This window comes from Ambystoma mexicanum, chromosome 8 (genome assembly GCF_040938575.1).
Source record: "Ambystoma mexicanum isolate Mex_15411 chromosome 8, UKY_AmexF1_1, whole genome shotgun sequence".
In the NCBI taxonomy this organism is placed as follows: domain Eukaryota; kingdom Metazoa; phylum Chordata; class Amphibia; order Caudata; family Ambystomatidae; genus Ambystoma; species Ambystoma mexicanum.
The window spans coordinates 61,398,550-61,421,185 of NC_090929.1; the positions used below are offsets into that span (position 1 = coordinate 61,398,550).

Genomic DNA, 22,636 nt, shown 5'->3' on the forward strand with positions numbered 1-22,636 from the left:
CAGATGTTGACGATGCTGGACGACAACAAATTGGGGATGCTGATGCTTTTAGATCTCAGCGCAGCATTTGATCTAGTGGATCACAGCCTTCTTATCAAGGCGCTTAGGGAGAGCGTTGGCTGCTCGGAGGGAGCTATTGATTGGCTACTATCCTTTCTTTCCAACCGCCAAGCGAGAGTACACTGGGGTAACAGCTTCTCCGATTCATGCGACATCATATTCGGAGTGCCCCAGGGTGCTAGCTTATCCCCAATGCTTTTCAACATATATATGCGTACTCTGTGCACCCTTCTGGTGAAAGCCGGAGTGTCATTTACTAACTACGCAGACGACACCCAACTCATATTGGAGTTGGGGGGCAGGAATCACGCCACAGATAGCGAAGTGCTCACCAAGGTTTATAAGCTAATTGATGACTGGATGCAGGCAAACTGGATGTGCCTGAACGACTCCAAAACTGAATTAATGTTGTTCGGCTCCAGTCGTCGGTTGGAAAAACTGGGGGCAGAATATAACTCTTTTCAAATTAAAAATGCCATTATCCAGGTGGTTCCCAAGGTGAAGACCCTGGGCATGATGGTCGATTCAGTTGTCGACTCTCACGCCCAAACTAACTTCCTCCAAAAAAACACAGCATACTATCTTAGGCTTATGAAAGCAATTAAACCACTGCTTAACGAAGTAAACAGGGCTACGATAGCAAGAGCCATCATTCTCTCACGGCTCGACTATGGGAACGCCCTGTTGTTGGGGGCCGCTTCCATGGATCTATCCAGTTGTCAGGTTATCCAGAACAACGCGGTCAGAATAGTAAAAAATCTGAAAAGGAAAGACCATGTTACCGAAGAGAGGCTAGCTCTGCACTGGCTCAGAGTAGAGGAGCGCATTAAGTTTAAAGCTCTCTGCCTGGTCCACAAATGCCTTTATGGCACAGCGCCTCCCTATTTGAAAACACACTTAAGGCCCTACAACCCCACCAGAAACCTACGCTCGGGTGGAAAATGCCTTCTGCACGTGCCCAAGTTTAAGCTAAAAACAGGGCTGGGTAGATCCTTTCTTGTGCTGGCTCCTAAACTGTGGAACAGCGTCCCGGAATCACTTAGGTCTGAAGTCAATCACTCAGTTTTTAGGAAGAGGCTAAAAACACACCTCTTCAGATAGGATCGTGGGCGCAGGACCTCACTCTGAGACCTCGCCGCTCAATAGCTAGCTGTACCATTTGTCCGTCTCAAACGGGTTTTCCGTTTTGTTTGTCTCGCAGTCTCAGTGTTCTTTGTACAAGCGCCCTGATGCCCTTGGGCTATCGGCGCTATATAAAAACTAAATACATACATACATACGATTCTTGTCAGAGGTGCGGTGCTTCACCAGCCACATTTATGCACCTTGCTTGGCACTGCTCTCAAATATTTACTTTTTGGACACAGGTCTTTGACACTGTTAGTAGGATTGTAGGGGAGGTAATGGTGCCGCTCCTGTGGTCAGTCTGCTGGGTTACACGAACAAGATGGCGAAGCGTACTAGGCGCCTTCTCGATCTTTTACTGTTCTTGGCAAAGTGAAGGGTCACCATGGTATGCGGCAGGGGCTGCCCTCCCTCACATGATCAGTGAAAAAGTGACATTTTGTATTGCCATGATGTTGCCGGATATTTCTCCACCTTTCATCCGTCTGCCAGAGAGAATATTATTTGTGGACCGTTTCTGGTCTACCTAATGTTGGATCAACGCGGCGCCTCAAGTCCGATGTACAACTGTTGTGATATTGTCTCATTGTTTTGTGTATTGTTGCCGCACAATACAGGTCTATAATTGTACTGCTTTTATAGTTTTAGTTTTACTGTTTGCTATGGTCCTATAAAATGATAAAAAGGGATTTACAGATAAAAGCTGCTTGGCGGACAAGGGCAGAGCGGGCTAGACTGCAGGGAGATGGCCTTTTGGGCACTGCCCCATCCCCTATTGAAAGCAGGAGAATGTCTGAATAAGTGGGCAGGACCTGCAGTGACTTGGCTCATGCTGACCTATCACAGACCCTAGCATTTTCATGCGCTTGTCCAGGAGCGAGTAAGAAGAGTACAGTTTGTATGTGGCTCTGCTGCTGGAGCATGAGCAACATAATCTGCGCACGTGCACTAGCTGGGTTAAGTGGCATCCCCTGAATTATCAAGAAAGAAAAAAGGACCAATCTTGAAGGTGTAGATTATCGAAAACGAAATCCCCCCCTCCCATCTTATTCAACAGTGTGGGTGGAATAAGGGTTTAGTTGGGTGGACGGAACAATAACAAAGGCATGGCTATGCACACTTACAAATGTGCACAAAAAACACAACTCTTGCACTCCGCCAACCCCAGTTCCACTCCTGTACATGTGTTCAAAAAGCATGTTGCCGTGCAATCTTGTAGAATCAAACATTTGGTCATTTAGATAGGAGTGACTGTTTTTTTTGAAAGATGGTGTATGGAATTTCTTTGAAATCATGTTACTGAGCATGTGTGCCCTCTGGTCAGTGCTTGATTTTGTTTCTTTGCTGCTTGGCTGTGTTTGAGTTAGTCTGCTTTATTGGCTTCCAAATGGATAATAAAGTATATTCTGTTCTTTCACAAAGCTGCACGTCCAGCTCCCAGCACGTCGGTACCTTCCACCCAGCAAAAGGCAGCGAGGGTCATCCCGCCATCTGCAGCCGCCAAGCCTGGCCCTGTGCAGGTAATGCAACCAAACGTTATTTGTGTTCTTCAGGCAATGCAACTGCCCTTTTCTTTTCTTAACAAAGTTGTCAAGGAGCAAGTGCCTTCCTTCACCCCCAAGCGCTTTGGAATTAGGTAAGACTTCTTTTGACTTCTAGGCACTACAAGAGACGAGGGGGAGGAGGGGAACTTAGATTTTATTTTTTTATCCAAATATCAAATACACAGACATGAGCAGGCACTAACAGAAGGCAGTTATTATTTAAATTTAAGGTGCAAATAACTATTAGCTGATAATAAAAAATGTAAATGTCATGCAGTTCTAAAATACTTAAAGCAGGGTAGATGCAGGCAGGTTCTCTGCTGGAAAGAATGCAGCCTGTGCTAAAACTAGATTACAAGCTGTCAGTGTTCGTGCGAGCACTAGCAGCACGACTTCACTGAGCAGCTGTTTGCTGTCTGTCAAAGGGCCCAGGCAGGCTAAAGCTCATGCACACAATGCAGAATTATGGAAAACAAGGTTTTAAGGAGATTTTAAGACCAGATAAAAATATTAGTAGAATGAAGGAAATATGGAGTGAATGACGGGAAAAAATGTTTTTAAATATAAATGTTCATATGTAGCAAAATGATGAAACTTGAGCTACAATGTATTTTTGCATAGGCTAGCAACATGTAAAGTAGCATGTCCTAAATCGATGACACTGAAGAAAGGCGTTGGAGCATACCTTGTATGGAAGCAGGATGAGTTGGGATAAAGCCATGCCCATATCCAGCAAGTCATCAGTATAAAAGCTCCTGCCTGGCACCAGTTTTCAGGAGCAAGGAACGAATGACAAAGTAGAAGGCCGTTCAGGGAGCAGAGTTCTTTTCTCCATTCTCCTTTCTGTAAAGAATACATTTGTTATCCTTGCAAGATAGACTCTTGGCCTTACTTCCCTTACTCTGGTGTGAGCGTGATTAGGGGTACCCGTATAATTAAGAGGTACCCCTGTAAGTTGGGCTACCCTTACAACTGGAAGGATAACGTTCATTAAGATGAATGTCCTGTTGTTCGTATCATTTTTTTCTGGCTCGCCACTCTGGATCCCTAAAGATGACCATGTGAAACTATGGAAAAGGTATCCTGGCCTTTGGGGTGGCAGGATCATCCAAAAATGTAAATGTTTTGGTCAACACGGGGGGGGCAATTAGGGGCTATAACAAGCTCAGATCTGTTCAGGTTCTATAAAGCCACACCAATTAGAAATATTGCAGAAAGGGTCCACGCCTCATCAGCGTAACATTCGGTGGGTGTTCATGGATCATGTTATTGTGTGGGGGAACATATCTGGGCCATACCTTGGCTAAATAGTCTCAACGTGCAGTCACTTGCGCACAATCTTAAACTCAGACAGCCTTAAGAATTTGGGATGAATTTGTAAATGATGCTTGGTGTATAAACTTCCCTCACTCTCTACTCCCGTTTATAGAAATCCTAAATCGGACTGCGAGTACAGGGCAAAGTGTTTGATCAATGGGGATGGCAAATGCACCACCACTGCATCGAACAACCAACCCCTGCCCCAATTTGCTGTGTTCAAGGATAGAGGTTTTGGCAGAGTCGTGGTTGAGGTGTGGGCCTATCTTCCTTATATTTACATGGTTTATCCTAGCTGCAGTGGCATTGATAAAGGGAGTGAATTGGAGGCCAAGCCTGGAACATGGGGTGATACAGTGAGGTCGGCAGGAAAGGAGATGGATCAAGGGATGATGGGGTTGGCCTTGGAGACCTTGAAATAGAAACTTCCAATTTGGAGGAGTTTAATATCCGGCAGCGCAGAGCCATCCAGCGATGGATGAGCAAGAGGCAACTAGTAATTGTTGGGGATATTTTTACTCAACTTTCTGATGAGGGCTGTGAAACCACCTAGCCTAATAGCAGAACAATAAATCCAACCAAAAGCAAAGAGAACACCTCTAAAAGTAGGTAGCAGAACAGTCCGGCCTAACTTCATACAGGAAGTAGTGTTAAGGAGATGTATCGTTTTTATGCTAAATCCCGTCTACCTGTGAGACCCCCAGCGCTTTTTGCTGGAGTTGTGGACACTTTTCTTGTTCTCATGAATGAGGGGAGTCTTTCTACACTCATTCCTTCCTTTTGCTCTAACCATGGGAAACCCTGTTCATTGTGTTTTTACTTTATTTTATGGTGTCATGCTTTCCTCCATACTTTTTAAAGGCATCCGTGTTTCACTTTTGCAGCACCCTTTGTTCATTTTTGCTCCTTTTTTTTTAAATACTTTTATTTTCCTCTACTGTTCTCAAGGTTAGAGGGATACTAGTTATCTTTCTAAGCTTTTCCTTTCGAGAGATCAGCACACACCATCCAATGTGGAGTGCTGAGGGGTTACCTAGGATCCCTTTCTCTCTGCTCCCGTAACATTTCTGTTAGTGACAAGCATACAGTTATTGGTGGTGGCAGTGGACGTTTTCTACCAACGTTTGTGCAATTTTTGCTCGCAGGAAGTTTTCACAGCTGTGGCTATGCACAGAAGGGTTGTCACCATGGGCCCAAAATGGTGGCTTCTTTCTTTTTTTCACCATTTCTTTTGTAGTTGGCCTTTCTTGGTGGTCCTACCGTCCTGGGTGGGGGAGGTCCTGGTTTGAGTATTGCCCTCAGCGGGCATCCTTTGTGTAGCCTGCCAAGGCTCCAGTGTGTCTGTGAGGACAGGAAGCATGGGAGAATCGCAAAACTCTATCCTTTTTTTTTTCTTCTAGTATGCCTGAAAGGAACCAGTTCCCACTGGGGGTCTGGCTGTCCTGATTGGACAGCCACCCACCCCTTTCTGTAAACTGCCGAGAGAGTTTGCAGATGGTGAGTGTGAAATCCTCATAAAAAGTGAGGATCCTGAGGCAGAAGACAAGTCGACCACTGGAACAGAAGATCCAAAAAAGACTAGAGATGCCTGCAGCCCCTTCCAGCAACTGCAAAGAGACGACTACTGTTTTAATTCGACAGAGGTGCTACATAGAGGAAGACTCCTTCCCTTTGGCTGGTCGGGCCAACTATAGCCATAAAATGTGCTCTGACCTTCCTGGGCTAAAAACTGCCAATACCCTGGGACCTCCAACCATATTGCAGTGCATAGTCTTCCCGTGAACAAATCTTGCAGAACTATGGTGGGATCCAGTCGGACCGCCACAGACAAGATCCCACTCCTCACAGCCCCCTCACCAGAGTGCTGGACCAAAGAATCGAGACAGGTTGACGGGCAGTAAATGTTCCTTCTTGGAGCCTGTGAAAAGGCTCCAACACTGCAGACTGACGTTTGAGCATGAAGAATCCTTTGATGGTAGTCTTTCCTCTCGACTGCTGCTGCGACATCCCTTCCAGAGTCCCTCCTTTTACCACCATGACCAAGGAACAAGAGACCAGGTCCACTGCTGCTGCACCGTGAAAGAATCCAGCTGCATCGTCACAACTCCTCGGGTACTGTGGGACTCGTGGTAGTACATACCTCTAGTCATTTTGTCTCTCCTGTGCTGCTGGAGTGCTGATTAGTGTTTGGGTGTTCACCCATACGGTTCGACCCCTCCTAAAGCTTGTGTGCCTATAGGGAACCTTTGCCAAGGTCCCTGAAACCTTTTTGACCCACCAAAGCATTTTACGAACCTGTACTAGAAGAATCCTCTGGAACTTTGCCTTTTCCGCTGCTGTGCATTACCTCCATTACCTCCAATCTGACTTTGAAGAACTCATACCTAGATAGGGATGGACTGTTAAAGCTTTAAGGCCTCTGAAAAGTATTACAGGACTTTGAAAGTATTGCCCTTCTATTTCTGGTGTTGAATAACCCTTTTTATTGTTATAACAATTTTTTTTTACTCCCATTGAACTGTGTTTAGCTGTAGAATTCCCTATTATTGGTTTATTCACCTGAAGTATTGCTTACGGTTTCTATTGTGTTGATTAGTTGAAATAGTACTTACCTACCTGAATATAACTTTGCCTTCTGTATATAAAATAAATATCTATTTTACTATAAATACAAGTGTGTAAGAGTTTCTTTGGGCCTATGTATTTACTGAGTTCATTGTACTTGCCTACATCTCACATCCTCCTCCTAAAATAAGCCTAGCTGCTCTGCCAAACTACCAGAACCTTGAGGAGTACAGACTTGTACTAGAAGTTGGGGCCTGTATACCATGTGATAGTTTTATAAAGTCTATCAGCAAGGAGACTTTAGGAAAACTCCCTTAACAAGGAGGGTTGTTAGGGAAAATCCGTTATCACACACAGTTAACCAAAGAAAACGCCCAACACTGATTTATTGGAAACATATACTCCGGTTAAACAGTACTTTAGGCACATGTAATAATATGGAACCTGGTTATGTATTCAATTAGTAAATGTCAATTAAGAAACTTCTCACCCCAACCCAAAAACAATGCATCTACAGAGTCATGATCAGTCCCCAAGTTGCAACATAAACAATGATTACAGCATTCCTGGCCTTCTAGCGCATTGAATCGTGATTGCTCCAAATGCACACTACACAGTAAACCTGTAAAGACCGGAAAAGGGGTTACACTTTAAAACCCCAAAGACACGATTAGTTCAGACTTGCAGCACGAGCCACAAGGACTCTTTACGCTCCTAGAAAGGGCAGAGCTACAAATGTAACAAGAAGTGACGCACAGTAACAAGGCATTTCAATAGCAGTAATATAAGGTAGAATTTAACAAATGCACAAAGAATTAGGAGCACCACACAAACTCATAACAAATTAAACTGATCATGGCAGTCACTGGAACTCGTTCCAGTCTCGGACGATACATAGTGCAGACGATACATAGTGACCACATGGAAAACAGAGTAACAAGGCATTTCAGAAAGAAGCATGTAAAGCAGGACATTAAAAGTACAGAGAAAATCGTGAGCACCAGCCAGAATTCTATTCTTTGGACCCTAAACTCCAGGGACCCAGGAAAAATGCCAGTCAAGGTAAGTACCTATTAAAGCCACTTCCTAAAGAGTTTAAAGTACATTTTTAAAGTTCCCAGGAATACAGGACCAAGTCATTTGGCGGTTCTGTTTTTGTAGTAAAAAGCTAGGTAAGTCCACAATGCACCCCACAGGTCAAATGAAGAGATGGCAGCAACCCACCCAAGGGGGGCACAAGCGAAGGCCCCCCTTGAAGAGGTTCAGGGCCAGGTTCGAGACCAAGCAGCCACCGGAGATGATACTGCAAGGAAAGATTCTGCCCCCAATGTGTCAATAGGGAAACCTGGTTGAAACGCGCCTACTGAAAGCTTCTAGCATGAACCACAGGGACCCCTGAGGGAATGTATAGCAAATAAACCACCAACTCATAGGGCCCAGAGGTGAGTACTCATGGTCGCTGCTCCTGAAAATATGGTTCCAGTAAGGTGGGGAAAAAACGGTCAGTACGGCTCTTCTTTTACAGGGCAAATTTCAGGATCTGTCAACCAGGGACATAACTTGATGTATGGCATTTGCTCGCTGCTAAGGTGGCCAGCACACAAGGCACTTGGGAACCCTTTTTTTTCTTTGGCCTAGAATGATTTATCAAACTACGTTGGTTTTCAGGAGTAGGTTGGTAGCACCTGTACTTCAGTTTTGCCTCCACCAGGGGCGTGCAAGCCATTTTCACCCTCTGCGTGATCCCCCAATTAAACTTTTTGGTAGCCATTCAGGTAGCATTGTGTATTTTTAAATCCTGCTCTTAGCCATTTTCCATTTTAGGGCTTCCTTTGTTCTGTCGAACCACGAAGTAAACTCAGGATGGCCATTCTGACCTTGTGAGCTCTTTGTGAGCCCACATGGGAGCCTCCACATTGGTTGTTAATGGTTTAGACTATTGTAAACCCCTGAGCTCACCCTTGCCTCCTGTGGAAAATAGGATGTAGGGGAGTCTAGGCTGAGTAGCAGTCCTACTGACCAACCATACTGGTTGGTCATCTGACCCATTGCTTAAACGCACTGGGTTTGGGGGTTTGGGCTTCCATTTGAATAGCCACTTTTTGCAGTGATACTTAAGGCTCTACCTCGTCCCTGTTCTGTCTTGGCTCTTTTTTCTGAAATTTGGAAGAAGCAGGTTTTTTGAACTACTGAAGGAGTTTTCCTGCCGATTCCCAACGTTTTTATCCTTCACCTGGCCATGTTGGCTGGGTGCAGTAGTTTAGGCATATCCTGGTTTGGGTTTTCTACTTCTGGGAGCCCAGCGCAGACTTCTTGAATCCTCCTGCTGCCTCCCATTGTGCACTGGCTGGAGCCTTCTATGCTGAGACCGTTTTCTGAGCGGATTTTTCACACTGTTTACTGCCAGGGTATTCCACCCTGGTTCTGCATGCTGATGCTGCCTGAAAGGGTGCTAGAAGAACACCCTGCTTCACCTGCGCCTTGGGATGTTCTACGGTGTCCCAGCCATCAACGCCACACTGGAGTCGTTGTCTGCTGGGCTGCCACTTTTTCTTGCCCAACCAGCCACCACAATTCATCTTAACGGGTTCCCATGTTCTTCCGCGCTAGAGTCTTCCCTCCTGGCATGAGGCTGTTGTGGGAAGGTAGTTTGTTCTTTTTCTGTCATGGGGTTCTTTGTTTGCTCTTCAAGCCCATGCGCACTGGATTCTGTAGACTACACATAGAGTATTGCACTTACCCTATGTGTTACACCGTGCTGTCTCCGTTTTCACCGAACGTGTCAGTGTAAGTACTTACCACACTGTTTCCTGTGGTGGGTGATGTAAATCTGCTAAGATACCACCAAACCAAATTACTGTTGCCTCCATTTGGTCGGGTGGTTTTACCATTGGATAACAAGTGGTGGTAGGCGGTGTTGGTCCCCATTAATTTGAGTCCATAGGACTCCGTGGGGGATTTTGCAGTATTTCTGCCGGCAGTAATATCACAAAAATTGCCGTTTTTTGGCAGAAAGGTGGCAGATTTACCCCCAGCTTAAATGGAGGTTAAACCTCCACCTCTCTACCAAACCCGTAGTTGAGCGGTAATTACTGCTGCATTTATACAGCACCACCCAATTTATGAGGCCCACTATGCCCTTAAAGAGCCTGGATTCATGTGGGATGGCCACTTTGGCTTTAGGAGCATTCATGACTGTTTTTGCTGTGGGTTTAAAGGACTGGTTCCACCCTTCTACCATTTTTGTTTTTACCCCTTGCCTTGTGTTGGGTGCTGATCTATGGCCTACCATATATTACGGTGTGGATTGTGTCTTCAGAACACTATAGTAATGTGGGCAGGCACTAGGGGATTTTACATGCTTTCTTGGCTGTCTCGTTACCTTGATCTCCCACTTCCACCCAGCCCCCACCTGTGGTAGTGGCCCCACATAAAAATATTGGGTTGTGGAGAGTACTCAGTTTTTATAATCCACTGTGTATTCTTGAACTCTGCATTATGTGCTAATTACCTATTTTACCTGATGGAGATATACATGTGTAACATCATAAAAGTGTTTCTGGTGTGTGTTAATCTGCTTAGAATCACATGCTATGCATATAGTCCGACATCCAATGGTAACCAGAGTATTGCATCTTGTCTTTCGAGTATCGAAAGGGGACGTCAACATGGGCGTGCCTGTAACACTATTCCTAACGTGACTTATAGTGTACCCAAAATCCCTCACGCGTCGAGGTCCCTCCGATTGTTTTTTCCGCCCAGTTATCTGGTTGCCCTAATGGGGAGCTCTTCAAAAGAGATTTTGTTATATTTATCGACCTTTGGTCGTTTATTCCTGTTAAGTCACTTCGACGGTTGAATCCTGTGCACTGCCGAAGACCGCTGGGAATTTCGACGCCTTTTGATCCGACCGGCCAGATATCCGTGGAAAGACGAGCACCGTCGGTGTAATAATTGTCTCCCCCTCAACAACGAGGAGACCTGTAAACTCCTGTGTCCAAAGACGATTAAGGAGCACCGTTTGAAGCGGTGGGCGGCCTACAGTATGTCACAGGCCGAAAGTAATTTCCCCCCCGCCGCCACAGCCGCTGAGTGTGATGAAGAGACTAGCGATGACCGAGGCTCCATTTCGGAGGCCGTTGACCCAACGGCAGACAGTTCTCGTTCTGCAGCATCCTTCCCCGACAGGCATGACTCGAGTCATGCTATGGGGAAAACACCCTGTGACAGGGACGCACAAGTTTCCCACACTAAACACACACAACCCAAGGTTCTGCTTCGGCGGTACAGTCGAAGAGTTCCAAATTGCCAACGGGCTCATCAGATACTTCGGGATCTGCTTATCTTTATGATCGGCAGTTTTCCCCGCAACCGCAGCAGCGGCATGCATCTGGACAATCTAAAGTAAAGGGCACAAGCACCAAAACACACGCGGCTGTCGTGACACTACAGAAGAAAGCGCCGACATCGCTTACGTCTCCAGTGAGGCCGAAATCCACTGCGCAACCACCGGTTCAACCTTCACATCTCCCTACTACCCCGAGCATCAGCGATAATATCACAAGGATCGCCTCGGCAGTTAAACATAAGGAACGGTTGAAAGAGACGGCAAAAGAGAAGGAACAGCCTATAGACGTGCCGAGAGACACGGCACAACGTCCGGAACCTCGCAAGGACTACTCTGAGAGCCCTTTGCCTTTTGTCCAGTGCTTTAGGAGATGCATCTCGACGCTCTACAGAAGAAGTGGGTCGAAATTACCCCTTTCCTCCCCTGGATTCCTCTGGTTCATCTTCATGGACCAGAGAGAAGTTGGAGGGGTGTATGGACAGACTAGAGAAATGTGTCTTTTTTAAGAGGTTTGCTCCCAAAAGGCCTCGTGAGGACCTTCCTTTTACACCTATGGCCAAGTTTCAGAGAACCTTTGACGATCCTCATAAGGAATATACTTATGACCTCACTGATGAAGACCCTGTGGACACACATGTACAAGATGATGCTCCCTTCGGGGTCAATATTGATGATCCTGCGGATCCAATGGAGAATTGGGAAGACAGCCATCAGGTTGATTGTCAACCTTGGGCGTCCACTCCTCCTACCCCAGACCCTGGCGCTCTGGGTATGGATTCCCCCCTACACTCCAGTCCGCCAAGCCTCACCTGTGGATGATCAGATGGCGTTTTAACACCATCTTGAAAAAGGCGGCTGAGCATTTTCAGATCGCCACACAGGAGGCTTTGCCGGATTAAGATTTTGTAGAGGACATACTGAAAGAAAAGTCTCCTGCCAGCCAGGCCATTCCTTATTTGAATTCTATCAAGAGGAGACTGGCGCCTTCATTGTTGACACCAGCTCAGACAACAGCGGTTAACCCCAGGGTAGAGAAGTGGTTTCGTCCTTCCTCTACCAACCCCGCTTAACATCAAGGGCCATGCGACTCTGGATTCACTACTAGTTACCACCATTAGAAAAAGGGCAGGTTGTACCCCTGTCTACAATTGAAGCACCGCCTGATAAAGAATCCAAGAGGTTGTATGCACTGGGGAAGAGGGTCACGGCTGCTGTTGCGTTCTCCACCTGAATAGCCAATAACACCACTCTATTGGCTGGCTATGCATACGTCCAGTGGAACCTGCTGCAAGAAGGTCTTCAAGAGGTACCTGAACCCATGGTGGCTAAGTTGCTCGCAATTGTATCAGAAGGCAAGCAAGTGACTCAGAATGTGCTTAAGAACACTTTAGACTGCGGGAAGAACCTTGGCACAGGGTACCTTACTTAAGCAACATGCCTGGCTGAGGAACTCCGGGTTTAAACTGGAGACCCAGGCAGCCTTAATAAACAAGCCCATTGAGGAAACCAACTTGTGCGGCAAGGAAGTGGACGAAGCACTTAAGACAGCCAAGAAAGAACATGAGACTCTCGTCCCTGCAACAGATTACCCAGAAGCCTTCACAACAGAGAGTGGGCATCTCGTTCCTTTTGTGGGCAATCTCGCTCCCCTCAAAACCAGTATGCTACGGGAACCAACTGGAATTCAGGACAAGGTTCTAACACCACCACCACATATCCACCTAGAGGACAGCGGCGTGGAAAGGGTAGAGGCTGGAGTTCCACCCCCAGAGGCTCCCCAGCCTCAGGTCAGAAATGACGATCAGATCAGGGTCCCTTTCCATGCCACCCCAGTCGGGGGGTGTCTAACATCATTCCTTCATGCATGGGAGGGGATAACAGACCAGTGGGTACTGAAGAACGTCGCTCACAGGTAATGCATAGAATTCTGCCATCCACCTCAATTCAGTCCGCCCAAATCAAGATGCCAGATGCCACAACACCTACGCATCCTACTGCAAGAGGTCGAGATTCTGCAGTAAAAAGGCGCCATAGAAGTCGTCCTGATTCTACAGGTAAATGAGGGTATTTATTCAGTGTACGTACTTGTACCCAAAAAGGATCTCGCCATGTGCCCTATGCTAGACTTGCGCCCAGCGAATAAATTTGTCAAATCTCAAAAGCTGCTGAAACGGGGGGATTACATGGCAACATTGGATATGAAAGATGCATACTTTCATATTTCAGTGTTGCCGGCGCACAGAAGTACCTAAGGGTCAAGATAGAGAACAAGCACTATCAATTCAAAGTACTCCCCTTTGGCATTGCCTCTGCGCCAAGGGTGTTTAAGAAGGTACTGGCAGTGGCAGCAGTGCACCTGCGCAGAGCATCCGTCCCGGATAACAAGGGAGTTCTACGGAACATTCCTGTTGAACACTCAAAATACGATAGACCTGTTATTCAGCCTGAGATTCTCCATCAGCGAGAAGAAATCCAGCCTAGACCCCAGTCAAGTAAAACAGTTTCTAGGGGCTCTAATTCAGACAGAAGACAGCTGCGTCTTCCCCTCCAACAAGAGGGTTCAGAACATGCAATTTCAGATCCCTCAGTATGTAGCCAGTCAAGAGGTGATAGTACGCAAGACCATGCGACTGTTAGGAATGATGGCGTCCTGCATTTACTTAGTTCCTCACACGCGTCTGCGCATGCGACCCATGCAAGAGTGGCTCAACAGCCAGCGGTGTCAGGCCACCGGACAATGGGAAGATCTGGTAGTTGTCTCGCCAGCCCTCGTTCTCTCTCTGCAGTGGTGGTCGAGGGAAAACCTCTTGAAGGGGAAAGCCTTCACCACCTCCACAGTAGAAGCCACTCTCGCGACAGACTCATCTCTCACGGGGTGGGGGCCTCACCTGCTTCAGCAAACGGCGCATGGCGTGTGATCCCCAGAAGTAGCATCCAACCACATAAATCTGTTGGAGCTATTAGCTGTATTCAAAGCACTGAAAGCCTTTCCGACAGTTACAGGAGAAGACAGTCCTGATACTCGCAGACAGCACCACGGCCATGTACTACCTGAAAAAGCAAGGGGGCACACACTCCAGGGATATCCAAGCTGTCCCAGAACATTTGGAAATGGGTTCTCAAACACAGGATGTTCCTGTTGTCCCAACACGTTCCAGGGGAACTCAATCTTCTGGCGGACGTGCTCAGCAGACACTTCCCCACTGCCCGTAGAGTATGAATGGCGATTACACAAATACATCGTCTCCAACGTTTTCGCGCTATGGGATTTCCCAGAGATCGACTTGCTTGCAACTCTGGAGAACGCTCAGTGCCAAGATTTCGCCTCCAGGTACCCCCAGAATCGATCCAAGCGGAACGGTCTCTGGATTGCATGGTCAGGGAAATTAGTTTACGCTTTTCCCCCTACTCAACAAGATTGTGCACAAGATGCACCAGGAATCAGTCACCATGATATTGGTGGCCCCCATGTGGGCCCGCCAACCATGGTTCTCTCATCTGATGGAGATGTCCCTTTCTCCTCCAATGAAACTGCCTTGTCCGTACAACATGTTATCTCAGGACAAGGGAGAAACCCTTCACCCATGCCCGCAAACTGTGAACTTAGCGGCCTGGCTCCTGAGGTCATAGAGTTTGGGCACCTACAACTCCCTCAGATGCATGGACATACTTAGGGAGGCGAGTAAACCTAACACCCGATATTGCTACTCCAGTAAATGGAAGCACTTTATCTGGTGCAATTCCAAAAGCATCAATCCGATACACTGCTCTCCTACACACATTGTGTTGTACCTGACTTACTCACTGGACTCGGGTCTGGTTTTTAATTCCCTGAAACTTCATCTAGCTGCCCTCTCAGCCTACACCACATCACAACAGAAGGTGTTGTGGTGGAAAGTACCAGTTAAGGCTTTCATGGAAGGGGTTAAAAGAATTCATCCCCTATTTCTAACCCGGCTCCTGGATGGGACTTAAATCTGTTATTGACTAGACTTATGGGGTCTCCCTTTGAGCCTTTTCATAAAGCAAGTCTCAAGGATCTTACATATACGACAGCCTTCCTAGTGGCCATCATTTCTATAAGAAGAGTTGGTGAACTACAGGCCCTTTCAGTCCTAGAACCTTTTGTTACATTCCATAGAGATAAGGTGGTTCTGCACACTCACTCTCGATTTTTGCCTAAATTTATTTCCACGTTCCATGCGAACCAATCAATAGAGCTGCCTACTTTCTTCCAGAACCCCACTAACGTGGCCGAAAGACGCCTACACACATTAGATGTGCGCAGTGCAGTCATGTTTTACCTGGAAAGAACTAGACCACTGAGGAAAACAAATCTTTTGTTTCAGTGGCAGCTGGTAGACAAGGGGATCCTGTCTCTAAATCAGCCATCTCAAGGTGGATTGTCAAGTGCATATCACACTGTTACACTCTTGCTAAAAGAGAACTGCCCTTCCAGCGTAGAGCACATTCTACTCCAGGCACTGGGGCTTCCATAGCTTTCATTGCAAATGTTCCCCTAGAGTCCATTTGCAAAGCGGCAACCTGGAGTTCTGTACACACCTTTACAAAACACTATTTCCTATACACTCATTCTAGCTCTGATTCTCAGGTGGGACAAGCAGTACTAAGACATCTTTTCACTACTGTTCCTTCTCACAACCCACCTCCAGCTCCGGGTACTGCTCGCTAGTCTATGCACAGCATTTGATTCTAAGCAGATTAACAAGCATCAGAAGACATGCATTACTTACCGTAAAAGCATTTCTGTTGATTGTATCTGCTTAGATTCACATGCGCCCACCCTTCTCCCCTCTCGGGTGCAAGGAACATAGAGATCTTACTACTTTTTTTCTTTTATGTACTCACTCACGATAGTCATTAGTCTCCCTCATGGCAGAAAAAATGCAGTCGGAGGGACATCGACGCGTGAGGGATTTTGGGTACAATACATGTCATGTTGGGGATAGTGTTACAGGCATGCCTATGTCGACTTTTTGATCCTCGAAAGACAAGATGCAATACTCTGCGGTTACCACTGGATGTCGGACTTTATGCACAGCCTGTGCATCTAAGCATATACAATCATCAGAAATGCTATTACGGTGAGTAATGCATGTCATATTTTCCAGCAGATCAGTGTGGTGTGTTTTCTAGAGAGGACCAATTGTACCTTTGTGTCTGCCTTCTAATCCTACTTGAGAGTTAAGCCTTGTCTTTTTGTCTACGTTACCTACCTTGGAGCTGTTTAGCTTCCCTTTCTATTTAGGTTTGTTAGCCCTCTATCAGGGTCAGTGATTGTAGATACCTCACCAGAGGTGTGTGCAAAACCTGCCTTAATACAGGTGATGGCAGATTCCAACACAAAGGTAGGAGAGCTGGGTGATAAAAAAAAAAGGGAAGTGGCAGTAATAGCGCACAGAAAAGTTTCCCAGCACGGGAAGCCTGGCCCAAGCCAAATAATTCCACCACTGAAAGGATGAAGAAAGCTTTGGTAGGTGGTAGAACGTTCAGCAGCCAAAAACAAGAAAATAGAACTGGAATGAAGCCCAGGAGACTGGGTCTAGCCAATAGGGCCAGAAGTGCTCCTAAACATTTAGTACCAGCCCAAACAATGCAAAAACCTTGAACAGGAAAGTAAGCCTGCTTGTGTTCTGAAACCCGACCGAATTGATGGCAGGATCAGGGTCTCCCCTCGATATACCCATATTCCCAGGGGCTGGCCTAAGCCATCCACCAATTACATGGGGATTTAAATCGAAGGATGTGTGGTGTCCAGCCCAAGGCCAGGTGCTGCTCTAGACCAGTTTAAACCACTCTAATGGGTACATGACTGGGCTCAAAGTGAGCCCACATGTGCACAATGGTCATTGTAGGCTTGTTTTGTAGTTTGCTGCACAAATGACGGCCAAGAAACAAAAGGACTGAGGATAGAACTTAAAATTATTTTTTATTTTTTTAATTCTTTTTATTTGTATGAATCAAAAATAAAAAATTGATTTAGCTTCAAATAATACATTGGTAACCCAACGACTTCCAAAAGGTAAATCGGCTTGCACCCTCAGTGAAGCCAAAATTAAATTACAGCTGCCACCAGCCTACTCCCAAAATCAGTGTACAGTGTTATGATCATTTTGGGGCCCACATGTGGCTCTTAAAAAGCACCCTTGAGCCTTATGGGCTACAAAGGATCATATACTGAAAGGGTTCTAGTGGGGGGGGGATTTTTGTAGAAGTCTCGGACTACACAAATACGTTTAAGATTCAAATAATGAAGCCAGGAAAAAGCAAAGAGTTAAGGATTGTTTTTCTAAGACTTTAGAAGTGTCACACTTGGGACACTGGTTCCAAGTCTTAGTATAGGCCTGAGCCACACAAGTATTGTTGGTAGCAATGGCTGAGCAGCCAGGCTTATGTTAGGAGGGAGAAAGGGCTTTAGGTGGTGCAAAGAACTTATATACACATAGGCAAAGAAACACTGACACACTAAAGGTATATACAAATCAGGGTTTATTTTATAAATACAATAAGGTAAAGTTAAAAGGTAAGTACTATAATACTCAATAAGTAACTTTAGAAATAAAATGCATTATTCACTGTAAGTAAATCATTTTGCAATACTTTTAGAATGGCAGTATGTAATTCAAAGGTAAGAAACATTTGTAATAGTTTTTCAGAATATCTGTTTCAGGTAAGATAAATTAAGCAAAACCAACAGAAGTTAAATAAATACTTTGCAATTATTTCACAGAGGCCTACGACTTTAGAACTCCATCCCCATCTAGTTCCGAGTGTCTCAGTCCGATTTGGAGGGCAAAACCGGTAAGGCACAGCTGTAGAAAATTCAAAGTCCCAGAGGAAGTCTTCAGTAGCAAGTAAGTAACAATCTTTGTTGAAAGAAAAAGGCCAGGGACTTCGGAAAAGGCTCCCTGTAGACACACAGGCGTTTGGCCTGGGTGAACTTGTATGGGCAAACTCCCAAACACACAAATCAGCACTTCAGCAACACAGGAGCAGCAATGGGAATGAAGAAGAGTTTGCAGCATGATGCCTCCACGATGCAGCAGCAGACTCGGTCACCGGATTCTTGGTCGGGCAGACAAAGGTACCCAGTGGGTCTTGCAGCAGCAGTCGAGTGAAGAGGCTTCCAGCAAAAGATTCTTCTTGGTTCTATGACTTTTGCATTGCCACCCGGTCAATTTGTCTCGCTATCTCGGTCCAGCAGTCTGGCAGTTTTCAGCACGTGAAGGTCACAGATCGATAGCTCGAAATGTAGGTCGTCTCAAGACTGACTGGTACCACCAGTCTAAAGGAGAAAGTTGTCCTCTTCAGATTTCTCCTGATGCTTGGAAGAGGTGGTCGGACAGCAGCGTTTGACGCATCTCTGGTTGTCTGTCTGGAAGTGGCTGCAGACATCTTCACTTATTTCTCATTGATTCTTCTGTTCCTTGGGCCAGCTTATCTTCAGACTCCCTCTGGGTCCATGCCTTTTTATGCAGGAACCCAGCCAATCTGCACCCAATAGGTGGTGGCTGTTCTTTCAGGACAACCAGCCACCAGTCGTAACTGGTTCCAGGCAGGCACACCAGAAGACAAAATAGCGGAATACAGAGTCCTCCCCCGTTTCCTGTCCTCACACATTGGGAGGGCTTCACAAAGGATTCCCCACAAAGACAAAATTCAAAAAAGGACCTCCCCCAACGAGCATGGCAGAAGGACCACTAAGGGACAAGCAAACAAGAAATGGCGAAAAAAAAGAATACAGCCACCATTTTGGCTCAATGGTGATCCTTTTGTGCATTATCGTGGCTGAGAGTACAGCCACGGAGTAAAAATGACACAAAAGTAGGTAGGATGAAACCACTGCTACCAGCCATTCACGTTGGCCTGTCACTGTAACCAAAAAGGTACAGGAGCAGTGAGAAAGGGGATACAATGTAGCCCCTCAGAACTCCACATAAGGTGAGGTGTGCTGATCTCAGAATAGTAGTTAGGAAGGATACAACTATCCCCCCTATAACAGAAAATAAAAAGGAAAGCCCAAAGATCTCCCAGCAACACTGCACAGAAAGCGATGTGTCATGCAAAAGACAGATGCCATAAAACTTGGAGGAAAGTAGAGCCCCAAGAAAAAATGTATCAAAAAATACAAAGTATCCTAAAAGATAGGGTAAAAAAATGCTCAGGGTAATGGACCAAAAATACAGTAGTCCAGCAAAAAAGTTATGGGGTCTCGCATGTAGAGGAGTTGTAGAAAATTGTAAATCTACCTAACAAAGATACTCTGCAAAGGGTCTGCAAAACCACACAAGAATGGAATTCGGCCTTAACTGTAATGCTTTGAGAGTGGTCTGTGGTGAAGGAAGGAGAGGACCCGTGTCCTCCGGAAACGGGTGCTACTGGAATCCAAAGGATGTAATGTGTTTACTTGGCATGGACGTTTAGAGGTTGAAGGAGTGAGCCACATGCTGTCCCTTGAGGGGCTCCCACTGTTAGGTTGATGTTGGAAGGGGCATGCTAAAGTTCTATTAAATGGAGCGATCAGAGAGCTACACATCCACCTAGTTAACTATAATGTCCATATATCCTCTTGAGGAAAGAGTATAAAGGAGGGTGGGATGATCCATGGAGTCAAAGGCGTTCTCATAAATGTGCTAATTCCCTTCACCTTAGAGACCGCCAGCAATTTTGCTGGATTTTGACTTGATTTTTTTACCTAGAAAGAGTGTGAGCCTTTTTTTCCACTCCCCATGTATTTTGATGTATGTTTTACACAGGTGTTCTTTGATTATGGAGTTTTAAGATATCCTATAGAGTGCCGGAGGGGTTACCTACTATTCCCCTGTGTCTAGAAACTCATGTAGCAGTCAAATGCTACCCTTTTATTCTATCGAAATGGCTGGTGGCAGTGGTTTTAGAACAAACTATTACGATTTTTCCTGACCGCGAAGCTAAAAATCAAGATGGCGCCTTAAGCCCCTTTGTTTAAACGGGTCCTGGTCTTAATTTTTCACCATTTCATTTTGGAAAGGTCCTTCTAGTGTTTGTCTCTGCGCGCAAAACCAGGTTTGGCCCCTTTGTTTCCATGCCTTTGGCGGGCTACAGGACTGAAGACCGCCTCTGGTGTCTGAGTGTCTGGGGTGGGCAGGAAGTGAGGGAGGTGCCCAAAACTCCCTGTGCTTAGTCTCCTAGGAGACCCAAATGCACTCTGGCGTGATTGGCTGGCTGGCTGTCCGACAAGGACAGCCACCCTGCTGGGTGAGTGGCAGCTAGGCTTGAATGAATGGGAGAAAACTGGTTAAAAGGTGAGTGTCCAGGACTGGAAAGGGGAGTCGACCACTGGAACGAAAGAACCCAAGACGAGCTGGAAGAGGACGGCTGCTGCAACTCCTGGACCGTTGGTTTGCTTGGTAAATCCCTGCTGCAGGTCCGAATTGTCAAGTTCATATTGACAGAGAAGCCCCTTCAAGGACGACTTCTTCCTATGAGTTGGTGGGGCCAATCAACTTGTAAGCCTCCTGGATACCATTCTCGAAGCTGGTTAGGATTAACCAGGGAGAAGGACGCCAGCTTGTGTGCTTGAAGAACAGCTACTCTAACTGAAGTGACTGACTCCATTTTGTCTGTTTTCTGACAATCTCGTGCAGTGCAGGAGTCTCCCGACGTCCTCCCTCTTGTCCCCACGACTGAGGCTCAGGAACAGTGAGATCTGCAGGAACTGCCATGAACCATCGTCTTCAGCTGCATCTTTTGCTTCATTCTGGGGTACTGTGCCAACCCGATTGAGAGAATTCTTCTCTTGCGGTGAAAGTTTGTGGAACTTTCCGAACTTACAGGCCTAATCAGCTTGTGACCCAACATATGATTCTTTTTCGTATAAACTAGTATTGAGAACTTTGGCAAAGACTTGACCGTTTACTTCAAGAACTGCTCTTTCCTATCCAAGACACAAGTCCATTAAATCGAGTCCTCTAGTGAACGATAACTATCTGCATTGCCTAAGAAAGTATTTGTGATCTATTCTGCTAACTTGTGCCTTTTTGCTCCCATTGAAAGTTACTGAAATGCCATTTTGCTCCTATTTCAGGGGAGCCTAATTAGTTGAGAAACGTATTGGTTTTCTATTGAAGTGTGTTTGTGTATAATATTAAGTTGCCTCCTTCTACTAAATGTTTTCTAAATTATTGTGTAATAAATTTATAAGTGTTTTTCCAAGAAACCTGGAGTTTAAGTGTCTACTTGAACCACTGTTCTTGTAAGACCTATGTGTAACCTCTTGTACCGCTCACATTCCCTCTTGAGATAAGCCTGACTGCTCAGCTCGCTACCACAAACTGTGTAGTACAGACTTGCACCAAAGGCTGGTTTTTGCTTACACCTGTAGTCCTAATTTTATGTGATGGTCCCAGAGGGTACTGCCTGCAATTTTGTCTAACAGTTAGAGCGATCAACTAGAAACAGGATGAATGAGAGGTGGTTGTTGAGAGCACAGGTTGGGAACTTGGAGAAGTGTGGAAGAGCAGTTTTGGTTGAATGTTCACTGAGGAATCCGAAATGGAGGTGCTCATGGAGAGTGTTGCTTGTGCTAGTTGGCTGTAAGATTACGGCCACTTAAGAGGATTTTAGAGTGGCAGCGCAGAAGCGACCCATCAATGGAATCAGCGATTGTTCCACAGTAGCTTTGTTCATGGTGTTGGTCTGTGGCCACCCTCCCTGGTGTCCTGCACGTCCACAACAGTACTTTCCACCTCAGGAAATGAATACTGCATTAAAGAATTGTAGTGATCGGCATAAGGAAAATCCTGGAGACCAAATAAGTTTCAAAAAGGAAGTTGATGTTATAATTTAAAAGAAAGATTGTGGTCTGGAAATTAAAGTTAGACCCAACTAATCTCTGAATTTCCACAATGTCCTTCAATCATTGGTCTTCTTAGTGGTTTCTTTACAGATTTTCCTTAGTTATTGCTTCCATGGCTCGTGTGTGTGTGTGTGTGTATATTTCTGATGTTTGTTAATCTGCTTAGAATCACATGCTGTGCATAGTCCGACATCCAGTGGTCACTGCGGAGTATTGCATTTTGTTTTTCGTAGTCGAAAAGGGGACGTCGACAAGGCGTGTCTGTAACACTATCCCTATGGTGACGTGCGGTGTACCCACAATCCCTCACGCGTCGAGGTCCCTCAGATTGTTTTTTTCCGCTCAGATATTGGTCGCCTTTACGGGGAGCTCCTCGAGAGACATTGCAAATTCATTTATTCGACCTTTGGTCGTTCCTTATTAATATCCATTACATAGATCGCTCCCTCGACGTAGCTGAGAAGCTGTTTCTCCGCCGAGCAAGAACTTCGACGGCGGGGATGAGACGGAGGAGATCCTTCGGCGCTGCCGAACACGTGGCCTGGCCTCGCAGGCCAAAAGAAAGTAGGGAGAGTGGGGTCGTGGGACATTTCTTGTTTCTCTCTGAGAATGCCTTTCCCTTTCCCCTCCCTTTCCCTCAGGGTTGTTATCACAGCTAAATATTTCCTCTGCTATGGAGAGGGATACCCTTTAGGTTTTGCCCACGTTGCAAGGACAAGTTCACCTGGAAAGACAAGCATAAACGGTGTAACCGTTGCTTGCCCCTCGATCACAAGGAAGACGGCTGCGCGGCTTGTCAGCTTCTTAAGCCTAAGACTT

At 46.0% G+C, this 22,636-nt stretch overlaps 1 protein-coding gene across 3 annotated transcripts in view; it reads left to right on the plus strand.

The window, feature by feature from the left end:
* The window catches only part of NUP214 (nucleoporin 214), a 1,006,718-nt gene that overhangs the window by 279,235 nt on the left and 704,847 nt on the right, over nucleotides 1–22,636 (plus strand). For all 3 annotated transcript variants that reach the window (XM_069609281.1, XM_069609279.1, XM_069609280.1), the window contains exon 14: nucleotides 2,608–2,705. In XM_069609281.1, coding sequence (XP_069465382.1) covers nucleotides 2,608–2,705 — 98 coding nt within the window. The remainder of the gene's footprint in view (nucleotides 1–2,607; nucleotides 2,706–22,636) is intronic.